Source organism: Numenius arquata, chromosome 22, assembly GCF_964106895.1.
Source record: "Numenius arquata chromosome 22, bNumArq3.hap1.1, whole genome shotgun sequence".
Taxonomy (NCBI): Eukaryota; Metazoa; Chordata; class Aves; order Charadriiformes; family Scolopacidae; genus Numenius; species Numenius arquata.
The window spans coordinates 6,667,461-6,686,258 of record NC_133597.1 but is presented as its reverse complement, the minus strand read 5'-3'; the positions used below and the strand labels follow the sequence as shown (position 1 = coordinate 6,686,258).

At 50.0% G+C, this 18,798-nt stretch overlaps 1 protein-coding gene across 1 annotated transcript in view; it reads right to left on the bottom strand.

Moving 5' to 3' along the window:
• The window catches only part of ARHGAP32 (Rho GTPase activating protein 32), a 165,927-nt gene that overhangs the window by 27,898 nt on the left and 119,231 nt on the right, over nt 1-18,798 (bottom strand). The window contains exon 13 of the mRNA XM_074162520.1: nt 9,992-10,141. Within this exon, the coding sequence (XP_074018621.1) occupies nt 9,992-10,141 (150 nt within the window). The remainder of the gene's footprint in view (nt 1-9,991; nt 10,142-18,798) is intronic.

The window sequence follows — 18,798 nt, the reverse complement described above, 5'->3', positions numbered from 1 at the left end:
AATTCTCTGGGGTTGTTTTTTTATTTTTAATACAAAATATCCACAAACACAATAAAGATACTAAAAATACATTCCTATTTGGACTGCGTGCTAGCTTTTTCTGTTTAGATCAATTACATTTACTACAATAAGCCGAGAGGGGAAAATGCATCGTGGAGGGGTACGAGCACAAGCAGCATTTTTTTCTCGTGTTTGTTCCCCCTCCAGCTGCAGTGTTTCGAAATGCAAATTAATTTTCAACTCCCTGCTGTCCTCTGGGTCACTCAGGCATAAAGAATTTCTCTCCTCGCAGCTGCAGGCAGGGCAAAAAAGACGGGGAGGCAGAAATTGTCCCTTTTCTCAACTGCAAGAGCTCGTTCTCCCTTTCTGCCACCGCTTCTCCCAAACAAGTAATTCTCCACGGGGACCCCGTGTACCTCTTTGTAATGCTAACCCCGGACCCAATAATCTCGAGTTCCAGCAATTCAGAGGGCAGATGGTGAAGCAATAACAGGGCCTGTTATGTTTGGAAATTTGCCCAAAAGAGCTCAAAAATATTGGCCTCTAAAAGTATCAACTTGTGTGGAAGGAGTTTGTGGGGCAGAAAATGCATCTGCGGGAAATATTCTCTGCTCATCTGCAATTTGGGTCAACTCTTGGGCTTTTCTCTGGGCTGCTGGATCCATCCTTTACGTTCCACGGGTTTGTGCGTGCAGGGACACAACTACCAGACCGGGGAAGTACCGAGGCACCTAAAACACACAGGTTCTTCCCCATTTACAGCAGTGCTCTGGTGAATTCAGCACCAATCGGTTCCCAAAAATGCCTGACCCATTTAGATTTGTGAAACCATACAAACCCAACCAGGGAACACAATAAATATAGGGGAAGAAGAGGCGGCTTTACTTATTTCCTACAGACACTCACGAGGCTACTCTGGATCTTGGCCAACCTGTGTTAACACTTGAATAAATACCATCTAATGTTTATATCACCCTCTTCGTCTTCACAAGCGTTAGAAACCTGCCCCTGAGGCACCCTGGGGCCAGATACGGACGATTAGTTTGATTTTACAAGCGTGGAGATGGAAGGGGAGATACCAAACAAGTTCCCCGAGGCCCCACAAAGGTTGTGAGGTGGGGTTTGAGCTCACCAGCGCCCGGCTCCAGCTTAGGTCTTGGGCTGCCCAAGTCCTCTGGAGGTGGACTTTGATATAAACAAAAATTACTATAAATTGCTCATGATTTCTCAGGCACAAAAGTAAATCACTTGGGGAGGAGAAAAGCTTTAATATGTCTCTATGGCACGCAGCGTATAAACAACTTTTAAAGTTTCAATCACTGGAAAATATTTAGTGATGGAAAGCCATGTCCTCCCCATCCATAGGCTGCTGTCTCCTGAACTCATTCATGGGCACCAACAGACCTGATACAATTTCTTGGTAATTAACATATTCGGGTGTAGGATTAGCCCTGACTATACTATACAATACAATTCCATGCTATACTACACAATTCCATACTATCCCATACAATTACTTGCAGTTTTCTCACAGCGCACAGAAAAATACTGTTCAGGGATGCGGAAGGGGAAGATTTCCAGCTCCAATGCCGGCATCAGAAAGCTTGTCAGGAAACACACAATACACCCCCGATGTGTGAGCTGCAGCCCCGTACGTGAATCCTCCACTTGGCATATGTTTTATTGATGGCTCCCTCTCCCCAGATATCAAGGATGGCGTTACAAAAATTATTGGATAACTAAGGATGCATTATTTTTCCTGCTGTGCCAATGGAGAGGTTAGGATCCACACTTTTTTGTTTAATAAAACCCCTATATTATGGTAGAGAGGGTGAATCACCCTCCAGATACCCCCATCCGCTTGGATAACCGCTGAGAATAAAGGAGAGAAATCCCACTTTAGGCGCTTGCCCAAAGTCTCACAAGAAATGTCTTAGCAGAAAAGAGAAATGCAAACATGTCCTTCAACCTCAGATGTAAGTCCTAATCCTGAACGGTTTTAGGCATATAAATGTTTAAAAACAGAGACAGAAGTGAAAGCAGGATGCCAGAGCTGAACCTACTCGGAGGTTTGAAACTTTTAGTGCACATTCAAACTTGTCAGCTTGGATCCTCTGAAAATACCTATTAAAAAGTACAAAAACGCCCCGAGGGTCCATTCACAGAACGAACCTTCAGCCTCATCCCCAGCCAAGGTTCTCCCCAGCCCATCGTTAACAGCCGGGACCAAAGGGTTGTGCTTCTACAAACGACCTGCCTTGTTCGCGCTGTGTTTCAATAAACCTTTGCGTAAGAACAAGAAGTTATTGCTTCAAGAAGTCTATTGATGTGGCTGCCAGCGTTCAGCTCGGACCAATTCCAAGCATATTTGGGGAACTACGCTCCTGGGTCGCTGTGCCGCCCCGTAACTATCTGTTGTTCGATCTGCAGTGGCCGCAGGTGGAGCTTGGGGATCTACTTCTGGTGGAAGCTCTGAAAATGCAAAATTAGTCTTTTGGAAGCAAAAATCTTGGAGCGAAGCAATTCCCCACCAAGGATATCATGAGCAGGGCTTTCAGCCTTCAGAACATAAACTGGAAGTGCTTGGATTCCAGGGGCTGCCTTGTGTTTACGGTTAAAAATAATATTTAAAGAAAGGAAGGGAATAAAGCAACAAATCTGTAAATATTTACAACTTCCTACTTTTCAGCAGTTTGCTTTACTTCTTGTTTGCCATGTTCAATCTCCCTCCCTAGCAGGAAGAGAGAGAGTGGAAACCAGTTAAATCTACCCTCTAAGAGTTAAAATATCAAGAAAACCTAAAATTAATAACTACGTAAGACTCAGCTGTCCTGAATTCCAAGTCAAGGCTTCCCCCCCAGGTGGCAAAGAGCCAAAGCCAGCCAGGCAGACTTTTATTCTAATGATAATTATTAGCTAGTAAAAGGGACTCCTCACATTAATGCCAGGAACCGAAGAGGTGACATATAGATTACCAAACTTGTGCTTGAGCTAAGGGGAACCAGATTTTTACAGATCCCTGCCAAGATGCTGCCCGAGACCTTCCTTGGGTTTCTCCGTCCTGTCCCAGTGCTCTCCCCGAACTCAAACCTGCAATAAATCAGCATCAAAGGCAACTGCATCCCCGGCTGCCCCAGGGCATCGCTGGGAGGGGACGGTGACACCGGAGGACGCAGAACACGCTGTGATGTCACCAGAAATCCCAAGGTGCCGTTAAGGAGCTTATCTGAAGAGCATAATAACCAGCAGAAGAGAATAAACACATCCCCTGCAAACACTTGTCGCTAGTGCCCAGAACGTCACAGGACCAAGATCCTGTATCTGCTGTGATTTGATTTCACACACAGTTTTGAAAGGTCCCACCTTTCCTTTAATTTTTTCTTTAATCCTACCGAACTTGTCCAAAATAATTGCTAATAAATTTCATAGACTCATAGAACGGTTTGGGTTGAAAAGGACCTTAAAGTTCTCTTCGTTCCACCCCCTGCCTGGGCAGGGACACCTCCCACCAGACCAGGTTGCTCAAAGCCCCCTCCAACCTGGCCTTGGACACCTCCAGGGATGGGGCAGCCACAAGCATTTGGGCAGCTGGGAAGAACAGGAAGGACAGAGAGTAAGAATCAGGTGTGTCAGCAAACTCCGTCTTCAAAATCCTCTGACTGCATTGTATGGATTACCCCAGGAAATGACCACCTGATACAGCATGCTGGGGTACACCAGGGTTAGCCTGGTCTTCACCCTCCTCACCAAGAGAGAAACGATCAACGTTACCAAGTGCCAGGCAACGGGAATGTTGAAAACATGTTGAAAATGTCCCTGAAAGCAGGGAAAAACAACTGCCAGGATTTTATGCCCCGTCCTCTATAGTGTTTCCAAGCGATTCCAGCACATCATTCCCAGCTCTATCACAGAACGGCTGAAGCTGGAGGGACCAGTGCTATTTAACATCTTTGTCGGAGACACGGACAGTGGGACTGATGCACCCTCAGCAAGTTTGCCAACAACACCAAGCTCGGTGGCGCGGTCGACACGCTGGAGGGAAGGGATGCCATCCAGAGGGACCTGGACAGGCTTGACAGGTGGTCTCGTGCAAATCACATGAAGTTCAACCAGGCCAAGTGCAGGGTCCTGTACCTGGGACGTGGCAATCCCAGGCACAAATACAGGTTGGGCGGAGAATGGCTGGAGAGCAGCCCTGAGGAGAAGGACTTGGGAGTGCTCGTGGATGAGAAGCTCAACATGAGCCAGCAGTGTGCACTGGCAGCCCAGAAAGCCAACCCCATCCTGGGCTGCATCAAGAGAAGTGTGGCCAGCAGGTCACAGGAGGTGATTCTACCCCTCTACTCTGCGCTTGTGAGACCCCACCTGGAATACTGTGTCCAGCTTTGGAGTCCTCAACACAGGAAGGACATGGACCTGTTGGAACGGGTCCAGCGGAGGGCCACGAAGATGATCAGAGGGCTGGAGCACCTCCCCTATGAAGCCAGGCTGAGAGAGCTGGGGTTGTTCAGCCTGGAGAAGAGAAGGCTCCGGGGAGACCTCATAGCAGCCTTCCAATATCTGAAGGGAGCCTCCAGGAGAGCCGGAGAGGGACTCTTTGTCAGGAAGTGTAGTGACAGGACAAGGGGTAATGGTTTTAAATTGGAAGAGGGGAGATTTAGATGAGATATTAGGAGGAAAATCTATACTGTGAGGGTGGTGAGACCCTGGAATGGTTTTAAATTGGACGAGGGGAGATTTAGATTAGATATTAGGAGGAAAATCTTTACTGTGAGGGTGGTGAGACACTGGAACAGGTTGCCCAGGGAAGCTGTGGCTGCCCCATCCCTGGAAGTGTTTAATGCCAGGCTGGATGGGGCTTGGAGCAACCTGCTCTAGTGGAGGTGTCCCTGCCCATGGCAGGGGGGTTGGAACTTGATGATCTTTAAGGTCCCTTCCAACTCTAACCATTCTATGATTGTATGATGTCGATATAAAGCACACTATAATAATAATGCCCGTCTGCTGCAGCTCACAGCTCCTCAATCCCAGATGTGCCTTTTCTCTGCTGCTCTGACCCTGTGAGACCTGGCCGAGAACCTGCCCACCTTTCCAGCCCCAGCCTCTTCTCCAGCCTCCGCCGACCCCGTCACTGCCGGCTCCCGCGCTCGTCACAAACCCAGGAGCTGGGGAGAGCTCAGCTTCCAAACAGTCGGAGGCACAGAGGAGGACGTGGGACAGACGCTGCAATGCAGCTTTCACCCACAGCACACACACGCAGCCTCTGCGAGCACAATTCTTTCCAACTGGGGTTGAGCTAAATTTAAGTTCTACTTAGTTTCCTTTAAAAAAAAAAAAAATAAAATTAAGGGGAAAAATGCCTCTCTAGCTACGAAGGGAAGAAGGGCTGTGGAGGAGGCAGGGATTACGCTGAATTTGCTGCCTCTCGCAGCTCCATAAAACAAACTGGCACTGCTGGTGTCAACAGCACCGACCGACTGGGAGCAGCTCTCGGGGCGATGGAGAAACAGCTACTCCCTACAAAGCCTGGTCTGCTTCCAAGTGAGGCTTCGCTGGCAGGAGACCTTTTCAAAACCCAGAAGGAGCCAACAAATGAATAACGCGCTAAAATTACATGGAGCCGGGCCTCTTAAGGCGGGCAGCGTGGGGTGACTGGAGCCGACTGGAGGGGTATTGCACAACCCAACATACCTGGAGGGAGCATCACCACAACCTTTGCTACATTTGGACCCCACAGAGAAGATCCCTCACATCGAAACCGGTTTTGCTCCTGCAGGTACCAGCCTGTAACTCGGTGCGGAGATGTGACAGGGAAGAGGAAAGGAAAGGACACACTTTCACTGGAGCAACACCCCGATGTGCACCCACCCCAGTGACCAGGGGCACACGCGGTGCCGATTCCCATTTTCCACAGCAGCTCAGAACGCAGATGATTTTGAAAAATAATCCTGTGATCTGCCCGTGACTCAGATCCATGGAAGGAACCGGACAATGTTTCCCTCCCCTGTGGTGTCCACATGGGCCTCTGGGGAAGGCTGGTTTCACACCACACGGGGCTGTAGCTCCCACCACAGAAGGGTCCCATCACTGTGTGGGGAGCTCCCAAGTGTCAGCACAGGAAAAACTGCAATTAAAATAAACACAGCCAAACCCAAACCCAGGACATGGCCAACAACGAGCTGGGGCTTTGAGAAACCTGCTGTAGTGGGAGGTGTCCCTGCCCGGGGCAGGAGGTGGAACGAGGTGATTTTTAAGGTCTCTTCCAACCCAAACCAGTCTATGAATCACGGCGATCCCCAGCATGAATCACCAGGCACACGGGAAGGTTCGAAGGTGCAGTGCCCATCCCCACCGCTGCTACGGCTGTTAAAATCCTTCCCTCCCCGTTCCTGCTTGGAGCGGTACCACTCAGGCCCTACACGTCAATTAAAATCACGACAAACCGCATCCTCATCGGAAATGAGCGGGCAGCCTGTGTGCTCCGCTCGGCCCGTCTCACCCAGACCCTCCCCTCAGGAGGAAACCCCAGCGAACACACACGCACGTGATGCCCCGAAGTTTGTCGGAGGCAGGTTCCGTCACACCAGCCCCAGCGGAGCCTTTAGGGGAGCGGGGGCTCGGCGTGAGGCTCATCTCAAAACCTCCGCCGAACCCTTCGCGAGGGCACAACTCGGCACACGCGGAACGGAAAGCTTCGCAGGGTGGTATCACCCGGAGCCCCGCTCCCTAACACCTCTGTATCGCCCTCCTCCTATAAACCTCACCCCGATTTATTCTCCTTTGGAGAGCGGGACCGCTCCCCGAGCCCGCAGAGACGGCACAGTGGGAAAAACATTCCTCTGTGCCCGTGAATCCCCTTCTGGAGACACAGACCCGCCAGCAAACACGCTCTTCTCTTGCGAAGCGGCCTCAGCCCGCTGCCCCAACAGCGTGGAGTAGAAAAATATTAAACCTATTTCAATTTTCCTCCTTCCTTATCCCTTTTATTCTCTCGCTCTGCTCCTCTCTCACCATTTCCCATCCAAAAGACAAGCAAAAAAGTTTCAGACGTTCACTGCTGCAAAATTGGGACTGCCCATGTTGTCCCACAGCGAATTATTGAGACTTTAGATGTTTCCAAGCTTCCCAAAGCTGGTAATTAATAAAATTCCTAATGTAACTCCAGTTTGGTTCAATATTGCACTTTTGAGGAGCACGTGAAGGTCTTGTGCCGCGGTTTGGGCTGCGCTGGCGCTAAAATGAATGACGGATGCTCTCATTCACCTCTGTCCCCTTCCGAATAACTACAAACACCGGAGTTTATCTGCCAGAAGGGGACACTGTCTGAAAACCACGCTGTTCATTTCTGAGCACCGGGAGAGGCTGAACTGAAAAGTAAAACGGTTGAAAATTGGTTCTGTTTCACCTCAAACCAGGCCACCCTGCCACCCATTTCAACCACTGGGGACAGTGTCACCTTCTCCTCCAGGCCTGCTAAAGCTTTTCGGGTACCGGGCAGCAACCACAGAATCACAGAGTCACGTGAGGCTGGAAGGGACCTCTGGAGATCCAGTCCAGAGGTCCATCCAGTCCAACCCCCTGCCAAAGCAGGTCCACCCAGAGCAGGTCCCACAGGAACGTGCCCAGGTGGGGTTGGAATGTCTCCAGAGAAGGAGACCCCACCACCTCTCTGGGCAGCCTCTTCCAGGGCTCTGCCACCCTCACAGCAAAGAAGTTCCTCCTCGTGTTTAGGTGGAACTTCTTATATTCAAGTTTGCGCCCATTTCCTCTTGTCCTATCCAACCCATCAAAACCAGCATTAAAATAAACGAATCTATGAATGTATTGGGTTCTTTTGTGTTTTTCTGAACCCAGATGTTTTGTGCTGTAATCCCGAAGCCTTACCAGTGGGTACCATGCACAGATTTCAGCTACAGCGCATTGTGCTCCTCTGAAAATACTCGTGGATGCTCTGGTTACGAGGCGAAGGAGCAGGACGGCACCTTTGCTCTATCGAATTCAGTTTAGGGTCTCCTGTGCCCTCTCAGCCCCCTCTCGGCAGACCAGCCCTGCTGCCGGCTCCAGGACTGAGCAACGTTCATGTCACAGGAGGAGGGAATCTTAAAAATGCTGTGCAGGCGCCGAGCGCGATGCAGAGGAACCCAGAAACGTCTCTGCAAAACCAATCCCGGGGACGACGTCAACTTGGAAAACAGGTCAGGGAGCCGAATCACCCAGAAAAACACCAATCCTGCTGCGTGCAGTGGAGACAGGCCCCTCTTAGCAACGTTCAAATTGGATCCGCTTCACTCCAGGGAGTTCGGAAAGAGCTATTAAATCAAGGGTGAACACAAGTGGTAACTCCTCGGATGAAGAGACCTCATTAGAGCGGCTCAATCACAGTCCCTCGCTCGCACGTGATGGGAGGGAGCTCCTGGAGACTGTCAAACGGGAGCCTCCGGTGGAGTCAGAACAGCCCCCTTCAGCTCAGGATGGGTCTTTTAATGCAAACCCCTTAAAGCCAGGGGAAGAAGTCAGCGCAGAGGGCAGAGAAAAGCTTTTATTATTGCTGACTCGTGCTTAACTAAAACGGACGGGAGGAGGGCTGGGGATAAAAGAGAATTCTCTCGTTGCCATTAATGAGCTCACCCTGCTGGCACGTCTCCTGCCCTCCAAGATTGCTCCCACAGCGGGAACACAAACCCAGCTCCATAGCTACCCGGCGGTGTAAATTACCTACTCCTGATGCAGTTCTTACACGGGTGACTGTCTGTCTCCAAACCATCCAGTTTCTGGCTCTCTGATGCTTTTCAAGCCCCAGCAACAAAGATCTCTACTGGTTCCAATTAAGAAGGCAACGAGCCTTGCCACAGCCCTGATTCCACAAGAACAAGCTCATATTATTCACCAACTGGTAGTAAAACACCCCGTGTCAGGCAAGGCAGTGCACATTGCTGTTCCCAACTGAATCAGCTGGAAAAAGTGCATGAAATGGCTCCCTACCCTTTGCCATCCCGTTTCCAAAAGGCACTCGTGTGAGCGAGGAGCCTGAAGGACCACTGAAAACACAATTTCACAGAGAAACTCCTTTCCTACCCCAAACAACACTTCTCTTCTGCTTCAGCCTGCACGCCAAAGCTGGGAGACATCACGTTAACACTCTGGCACAAGAATCTACCGCAAAATCCTTAGGCAAGGAGAAAAATACGAAATTGCTCCACAAGCTGATGTAGCCGGTGATGCTGCACCCACCACCCATCTCCTGAAGGCTCCAACTCCTGGGCAAACCGGCTGTAGCCCCGGCGGCTCCATGATGCTCATCTCAACACCCCCCAGCGTGGGCCATCGATGAGAATTCCAGTCCTCCGCTTGTAGCTGCCCGGCTTCCCAGCCTGGATCAGAGGGGTCACAGCGAGAGGGCGGGAAAGAGCACCAGAAACAAGTTCATCCGAGCAAAAGTAGTAATAATTGTCTCAGTTTTTCTCTGAATGGACATCACTTCTCTGCTACCTCCCTAAACTGCTGGTGGGAAGGAGAAAGGGACCGAGAAGAGCTACAGAAAACTCACCGTAACAAACAGAAAAAAGCAAGACGTGACAAAGCATAGCATCCAGGGAATTCCTGTAAATTTTGGGAAATCAAGGGAAAGGGCAGAGGAAGGATTTACACTGCAAATTGCGGTAGAATCATACGCAGGTACTGAGAAATGTATGGATTTAACACAGCAGTTAATTATTCATTGATGCTGACACATAAATAAAGTTTACTCCCCTGCAAAAAAAAATAAATTGAAGATTTATTCGAAGACTTCAGGAGGTGGAGAACTCATCTTCAGGAGTTCCATCCATCTTCAGCGCTCCCACGTCGAACCACGGTGCTCAATTAGCCTTCAGCTGCCCATTTCGGTTACACATTTCTCTGCTAGGACCAACCAGCCCTTTGCTGGATGTGACCCCCCCCCCGAAATAAGATTCCCCACAGGAGAAGAACTCCGGAATGGCTTGGTTCTTACCGTCATGGCCCGAGTTGAGGAGATGCTCTCCCAGGTCGCAGCCGAACACCCTTTCCTTCAGGATCCCCCGCTGTTTCAGTTTCTGTTTCGTTGGGCGCGACTTCATGAATGTTCGGAGGAAGGTGATGAGTTTGCCGTGTTTCTTCGACACTGCCCAACAAAATAAATTAAAAAAACAAAACAAAACAAAACAAAAAAAACCTACTTTAGTTTAGATTTGGCAGAGTTTGGGCCAGTGTAACACATTCTACACAGCACCTAATAGCAGTTATTTACAGAAACAGATTTCCCGGGGTCCGATACTAAACAGAGACGTGGCTTTTGTTCTAATTCTTGGCTAAGAGCAGGGGACAGCCGTAATGGCAGAATTTAACACAAAGACACATTTATCTGCAAAGCAGCTTCAGGTGGGAGTGCCCGAAGCTCCGGGGAGGCACCGGCTGATGGGCAGCACCTGAGAGCCACGATTTTCACCGCTGGAAAAACAAACGAGGCTGAACTAACAAAACCAGTTAATCTCACGTACACTGACAAACACGGTATATAATCTACCAGCAGAAATAAGTGCTTTGTTACTGGCTCTCGTTCTAGTAGTCTTAGGCGCCTCCAGAACAAACGAATGACTAATGATACCTCAATTTAGAGCTCTAAGTGCTCTAGGCTGCCCTTCCAGCACACCTGCAATTTTAATGGCCCTCGCTGCAGCTGTGGAGGGACCATTCCAGGGCATTATTAGCTCCCTGAATCTTCTCAAGCCTTTCCAAAACAAACGCATTACTGTCTTTGGTTTATTTAATAGAAAACTAAGGCAGCTGATTTAAAGAGATGCAGTTTATCCCCTTCGGAATAAATACAAGAAGTCTACAAAAAGATGAGAGCGCAGCTCAGGAGCCATCCCCCCTGCTCTGTCTCTCTATGGATGGGACATGGTCCGTGTCACGCTGTGAAACTGGTATAAATTCAGGCAAACTGGGAGGAGAGGCTGAGCCCGGGTCTGAATGGGAAGCAGAACAATGCCCTTGAATGTCAACTTTTCCTCCTGAGGCCGGCTCTGAAAGCAGAAGGGCTCCGAAGGGCTCCGGCCTCCCCAACAAAAGTGCCATTGTACACATGATTTAAAAGCAGTTTAACTCCAACAGAAGAGCTCTGTTGAACGGAACAAATCAGCAGGTATAAAAGGCTCCGGGAAGCTGTCAAGGCTCCTGCAGCAGCGCAAGGCATCCCCAGCCATCGCCCTCCCACTCCTGCCCCCCAGCCCGGGGAGGAGAGGAAAGCCAACCCCCTGTTTCACCTGCATTAAAGCCGCAAATTTATGGCATTAAAGCCATAAATACCAGAACTAAATTTCAGCAGATTAACGCTGGTTTGACCCAACAACAAAACCAAGGAAGCCCCCCGGTGACAGAGGCGCATCTCCTCGGTGTCACTACCGCCCAGGCACAACCTGGAATTTCGGGAGCAGCCTCGGGAGCTGGGACTCGGCAGAAGAGATTTATGCGGTGATGCTTCACACGGGGACAGGGTGTTCTTCAGCCAGACCACAGGAAAACCCTCATCCCAGGAACAGGGTTATACCTCGCTGTGCTTCACGATGCTTTAATTCCTTTAAACAGCTGAGTCTTTATCCTTCTACTCTACCAGGTATTGATGCAGTCCCTCTATTTGTAATAAACCTAATTCCAATGATCTTAGCATCTTTCTGTCTATGAGTAGAGCTCTGCTTTTGGATAAAGTCCCTTTTAGCAGCGTGACAGCACACGGCAAACACATCCGAATATCCAAAATCCTAAAATCTCCAACAACCCCCATGCCTGTGCTCTCAGCAATCAAACCCGAACCATTGAACAACAGGCAGGAGCACTGAGCACGCATGACAAACTCTGGCGGTGGGGGCTTTAATTAAAGGAGTGGTTTCGGTTTGACGGGTTTTTTTAATTACACACAATAAACGAATAGCGTGTAAATGATGTGCTGACATCCCCAGACAAAGTTAGGATAGATTTTGGTTGTATCCATCATCACAGTGAAGCGAGGGCTCATTTATCATCTCCCGTCAGCCCCCCCCTCGAGAATAATCGGAGGCAGAGTCTCATCCGTGGAACTGCAGGGGGCTCCTGCCACAGCGCCAGCGGAGGTGAGGGACCCCAGACAGACAGGCAAATAAACAGACAAATAAAGCAATTACTAATATGCTTGTACTCATTCGGATCATTTCCCTGACTCCATATACAGTTCTTCAGGATCTGACTTAATGAAAAATGACTCCATCAGAGACCGGATTTAAAAAGGAGAGAAACGCATCCAATTCCAGCGCTGCAGGAATTCTACTAACGCTGGTGACCAGGCCAGCAAGTCACCTTTTTAATGCCCGAGGTGACACCCAAACAGGAAAAAGAGCAACGGATAGATACACTTCCACGGTCCAAGGGTGCACTTTGCTTGGTATTGATATTTGAGACCTGAGTTTTTAAAACACAATAAATCTGCTCTGCCTTTAAGCCACAGGTTAAAATAATTGTCTTGTTTTCCGCCTCATTAAGTGGCCTCCTGCAAAGGTCCTCCCGTAGCGCACCAGTGCAGCAGCCCAGGAGGCGGTGGGACAACGTCCCAGCAGGTCCAGCAACCAGAAATTCAATTACTGAACGGAAAGATTTGCAGGGTTCCTTGGTTAAACCCTGCACCCCTCTTCTCTCAGCCGCTGCCTGCTCTGTACGAGCTTCTCGGGCTGAACCCACCTCAGAGGTTTATTCCTACGCAAGAATGATTCACCGATGGAGGTTTGGCTTCTCCTGGGCGGGGGAGAGAAGAGAACAGCCAGAAAATCCAACCAGCCATCTCCTCGCTGACAGGTTATGGAAGAGAAAAGCAAGTAGGTGTCTGATGAGGATAAGCGATCCCTGTCAGCCGTGAGGGCTCAGGAGGCTGGCAGGGAACTGCTGGAGAGGGTACAGCAGAGGGCTACAGAGATGATGAGGGGCCTGGAGCATCTCTCTGATGAGGAAAGGCTGAGGGACTTGGGTCTTTTTAGCCTGGAGAAGAGAAGACTGAGGGGGGATCTGATCAACACCTATAAATACTGAAAGGGTGGGTGTCAGGAGGATGGGGCCAGTCTTTTTTCAGTGGTGCCCAGGGACAGGAAGAGGGAACGGGCACAAACTCGAACATAAGAAGTTCCACCTAAACATGAGGAGAAGCTTCTTTCCGGTGAGGGTGGCAGAGCCCTGGAAGAGGCTGCCCAGAGAGGTGGTGGAGTCTCCTTCTCTGGAGACACTCAAAACCCGCCTGGACACGTTCCTGTGGGACCTGCTCTGGGTGGACCTGCTCTGGCAGGGGGTTGGACTGGATGATCTCCAGAGGTCCCTTCCAACCCCATGTGATTCTGTAATTCTGTGACAGGTCGCTGCCTTTCTGCCAACAGCAATAGAAGGTGAAACGCTTCCCATCCTGCTTCCACGTCCTCTGGCATCGTTTTACCCTCAAACCAGCAACACATCCTACGAGAGGTTTAATTCCTGAGGCATTTTGCGTTAGATGAAGCAGGCACGGCAGTCCCAGCTCCTGGATAAGCACCAATGCCAGCGTTGCTACCAAGAATCAATATTTTCTGCTCCAAATCCCTGGTCCCAAGCCTTTGCTGCTCCCCGGGTGACAGAGCCAGCAGCAGCAGGCGACGCTCTCCAGCTGCAGCGCCAGCAGTGGTCCTACACCCCTACCCCCACGTGCCCACCTCCAAACACCCACAATTAGTGAATGCAAGGAAATTATGGAATCAACGCAGAGGGTTTAGACCAGAAACAAACCTAAGAAGATGTGAACAGACTAATTAGCCCTTTTCTATCTTCATTGTCCCACTAATAGAGGGGGGGTGCATGATAAATCTGAACCATTCACAATTTGTGTCTCCTCATGAGGTGTCCAGGTTGATCAGTGACATAGAAGTAACTTCAAATGATAAAGTACCACTACTACCAGACAATTTTACACGGGTGCCATGCTCAGAGATGCTGAATTACCAACCGGAAGGAAAACATAACAAAAAACCCTCCTAACATTTATCCGTATTAATTTCCACCTCAGATTTAACCGCCATAACACAAATAGTTCACCGAGAAACGGAGCCCTTTCCTAGAAGGAGCAGGGACTGATTCTCCTCAGAAAGGCAGGTTTGGCTAAAAATCCTGGCTTGAACAAGCAAAGACAAATTCTCCATCTCCTACAGTGAGAAACTGGCTGAAAAAAAACCCCAAACCCCAATCACAACCCAAACAAAAAAGCCCCACCTGAGGCTGGACCACTCGGGAAGTTTTGCTGGCACGAACGTGTCCATTAGGAGGGAGGGAAAATATCACACCCTTGGCTGCCACCACGGGGCCGGCCAAAGCCTTTAGAGGGAGGGAAGAAAAAGGAATCCTCGTGCCAGGTGGTTCATTGTGGTTTTGGGAAGCTGCCACACGCTCCACCTCCCCCAGGAACATTTATCAATCAAACCACGCCGTCGTTGCTATACCACCGAGCTTCTGTAGTATCAGTGAGGTCTGAAATTCCCCCGGTGTTGATATAAACTATTAAATAACAATTACTTCATGCAAAGCAGGGCTTGTCTCACCCCAGTGCCGCAGACTGCGACGGCACGTCAGGATATACTTCATGGCAGCTCGTTTGCTGGAGAAACGTGTCAGCCAGCAGCGATTCCCAGACGTTCCGTGGCTGGTTTTCAGCCCAATATGCTTTTCCTGGGTTTATTTGGGAACTCACTGAAAGCTCATGGGGATCTCTTGGGATACGTTGAGGTCTCCTGGGATATACTGAGGTCTCCTGCGTCTTCCTCCCGGGCCACGGTGGCACTCTGGTCGTGCTCCTGCACCTTTGCGTGGGGTTGCACCGGGAGTTAAGTCACTGCAGCCACCCGGATTAAAAATAATCCGCCGGAGCTGATGCTCTTAGGGCAGAAGAGCGTGAGCGGTTGTGGCAGCCCCGGCGAGGGGGCGGCGGAGCAAAGCGCAGGAAACCGGACCTTCTCACGCTGAGCTCGCTGCCAAAGCCAACACGTGGCAAAACTCTACCCCCAGCCTGAGGGAAACGGAGCTGAACTGGCTGGGGCACAACCAGCCGTGGAGTGCCAATCCCTGACCCATCCTGTGCCCGTACGGGGGTGCAATTACCACCCAGGCACAAGCCCAGGCTGGATGGAGAATGGATTGGGAGCAGCCCTGAGGAGAAGGACTTGGGGGAGTTGGTTGGTGAGAAGCTCCACACGCCCCGGCAACGTGCGCTGGCAGCCCAGAAACCCCCCGCATCCTGGGCTGCATCCCCAGCAGCGTGGCCAGCAGGGCGAGGGGGGGGATTCTGCCCCTCTGCTCTGCTCTGGGGAGACACCCCCAGTGCTGCCTCCAGCTCTGGGGCCACCAACAGCAGAAGGACATGGAGCTGTTGGAGCGGGGCCAGAGGAGGCCACGGAGATGCTGGGAGGGCTGGAGCCCCTCTGCTGTGAGGACAGGCTGAGAGAGTCGGGGGGGTTCAGCCTGGAGAAGAGAAGGCTCCGGGGAGACCTTCGAGCCCCTTCCAGTCCCTCAAGGGGCTCCAGGAAAGCTGGGGAGGGACTCTGGAACAGGGAGGGGAACCATAGGAGGAGGGGGAAGGGTTTGACCCTGAAAGAGGAGAGATTGAGCTGAGATCTGGGGAAGAACTTCTTCCCTGTGAGGGTGGTGAGAGCCTGGCCCAGGTTGCCCCGAGAAGCTGTGGCTGCCCCATCCCTGGAGGGGTTCAAGGCCAGGTTGGAGGGGGCTTTGAGCAACCTGGTCTGGTGGGAGGTGTCCCTGCCCAGGGCAGGGGGGTTGGAACTCGATGATCTTTAAGGTCCCTTCCAACTCTAACCATTCTATGATTCTATGAGTCTGTGATTCTATATTCTGCATGGGACGCTGGCAGCTTCCTATAGGACATTCTGCCTGTCCCCCTGCAGCCTTCTTGGGCTTTGCCGAGGGAAAACAAGCCCCTGCTGAGCAAATAAAGACCTCCTGCCTTATCTCCTGCTGCTAGCGCTAATATTTTGGGTTTGAACTCAGGCCCGATCCCTGATAGCAGCGTGTTTTCTGACACGGGGTTAGTAAACTTTGACTCCAAGAGGAAATCTTGCGGGTGTACGCTGACCCCCCCCCCCGACGTGAGCAGTGATTTCGGAGGGTGCAGAGCCCCGCTGTGCCCTGTGCCAGCAGAGCTGCTGCTCAGGTCCAAAGCAGGAAAACGTGTGGCTGCACAGTTTAAAATATATTAAAAAAACGCAATATCCAGTCACAAAACCAAAGCTGGAAAAAGGCGTGGGAATTCCATAAAAAAAGCAGGGGTAGGTATTACAAAACAAGAGCGAAATCCACCCTCTCTGAAGAGAGATTTGCAGCAAGTCAAGCTCAAATTCTTCCCATCTATTAGCCCCCGAAGACCCATTCTTCTCTAAAATTAAACTCTGCCGCGGGGAGGGAAAGAGCAGCACCAGAGTCTTTTGAAGAGAGAGCAGCACCAGGAACGGGGAGGTGAGAAGCCGGGTTTAGTTTTCCCACATCTTTCCTGTGCTCCTGATTCTGCGAAACTCAGGGATACCTTTAACCGTGCGTGGACCGAGTTCTGCCAGTTCCCCACACAGCATCAGTTACCTCGTCCCCTCTTTAAAACACCACTAAATATTTTTAATATCCATCCCCTCACACTTAAGAGAGACACGCTCCTTGGACCCACATCTTACCGAAAAGAAATTAAACGAAGCCAAGAATTGAGTCACATCTCCCAGTTCTCTGTCATGTTCCTTAGCAACAAGACATTTTACTCCTTTCCTCCTGCCACAGCAGATTCTATTTTGGAAGCTAATTTATACAGCCCTAAAAACCCAACCAGAATCTGGAACCACGCACCACCAAGCACCGTCCTTTAGTCCTTGAACAGGACGCTGGTTTTGAAGAAGGGCCAGCCAACACCACATTGATAATGGGCTCCCTCGTTGGTCATGGAGATTTTCAGAAAGAGATTTTAAAATTCTATAGATGTGAGAGTTTAAAAATATCCTTCTACCTCCAATAACCTTCATAAATGTGTACTTACTGATTTGCTCTATAAAGAAAAGAAAAATAAAATAAAAACGCTGCGAGCTCTTTGATGCTGCAGCATTTATCTTGTGCCAGGCTGACACCAGTTAAGGCTGGCCTCTGTGTTGTAAGGAGTCACAAAATATGTTAAAGGTGACTAATTTCAGTGTCACTAGATAAAAACCATTAAAATTAACTATGATGACAAGAACCAGCCAAGAATAAACACATATTTGCAGCTATCACGAGAGCACCGTACACACGGAGAGCAAAGTAGGTCATTAAAACTGGTAAGTGCTGTTGATGTTCTTATTTACAAAGTCGAGTAATAAGGAAGCTCCACTTCTTCTTGTCTCTGCCCAGGCCCTGGAGCCACCCCTTGGGCAGCGCCTGTAAGAAATAGTCCCCCAAAAACCTGCAGCTCTTCCTTGTCCTTGCACAAGCTATCACAACACCGGCGTGTTTCGGTGAGCGGAGGAACAGCAGAGAGGGACCAGCCTGGGTGCATTTTCATGCCCGGATTATACAACCACCTCTGTCAGCTTTCGCTGCCTTTGGGTTTAATTAGCCCTCTGCCAGAGAGAGAAGGCTGTAAATTCCTAAGCTGACAGCGTATCTGACCAGCAGCATTAATTGCTTTCAACGTTATTGATTTGACTGAACAGGCACATCTGTAAGGGGATGCACGAGGATTATCTACAGCTTGAACTCCCCGGAGAAGGTTCTTTGTGTCGATGAGAAAACGCGTATGAGAACCATGAACTATTTACAACGGCAAAAACTGCTTCCACGCTCTTCATTGCCAGATACGTTATTTACGGGTACAAACGATAACCGCAAGGTTAGCCAGATGTACAAATGTCTCACCTACCCACAGAGAGCAAAATTTGGTACCAAGAAATCTGCGATGCCTTCCAGGCCAAAGAGATGCCCGAGAGACTTTTTGTAGACCCTGAGGCCATAAAGGAGCATGAAGATAATGTGACCTGACCTCCCGGAGCAAACCGAGCACAGGACATCCCGGAATGAATTCCCTGAAGCACAGCATACCCACCCCGAGGGAAGCAGGACATGGTTAGGAGATATAAATCAGTTAAAAGCAGAGAGGTTTCAAAGGTACAAGGGCTGACAAGGTCAATCTATTAATTCTATTAACATCTTTGAATTCTATCTGGAAAAAAAGCAGCGCTGGCTGAGACAGTCTCGGTGAGGATGCAGCAGGGATGGGTTTGGTTGGGTCTCACCAGGGTCTGCAGCTGGAGGTGAGGAAATAGCGAGAGACAGGGCTAGAGCTCAAAGAAAACAAGTGATCAGAGGCCAAGGCTGGAAAACAAGTGGGAGCCGAAAAGAAAACGATGGAGGTGAGGGCGTTTAGCACAGGAGGCAGTAGTGTCAGCAGCTCAGGTGACACGAAGAGGTCACAAGGCCAGCAGTGGGACTGGAGACAAGGGAAGCGAACTGGAAGTGTAGAGCTAGGAGAAAAATAGCAAAAGAGACACCCAAACCATCTTTTTATTCATATTACATTTTGCTAAACCCCTATGTGTTCCAGCAGCGTTTACCGCAGTCCTTTTGCTTATCTGGCTCACCTTGGAGACCAACCGTCCTCTTGAAAAATAACGTTCTGACTCAGGTAACTATCACCAGCACAACCAAACATGGGATCTGTCTGTCAGGGAGACGGTGTTGGTCCCTCACCCACATTCACTTTGGGATATCACCATCATTCCA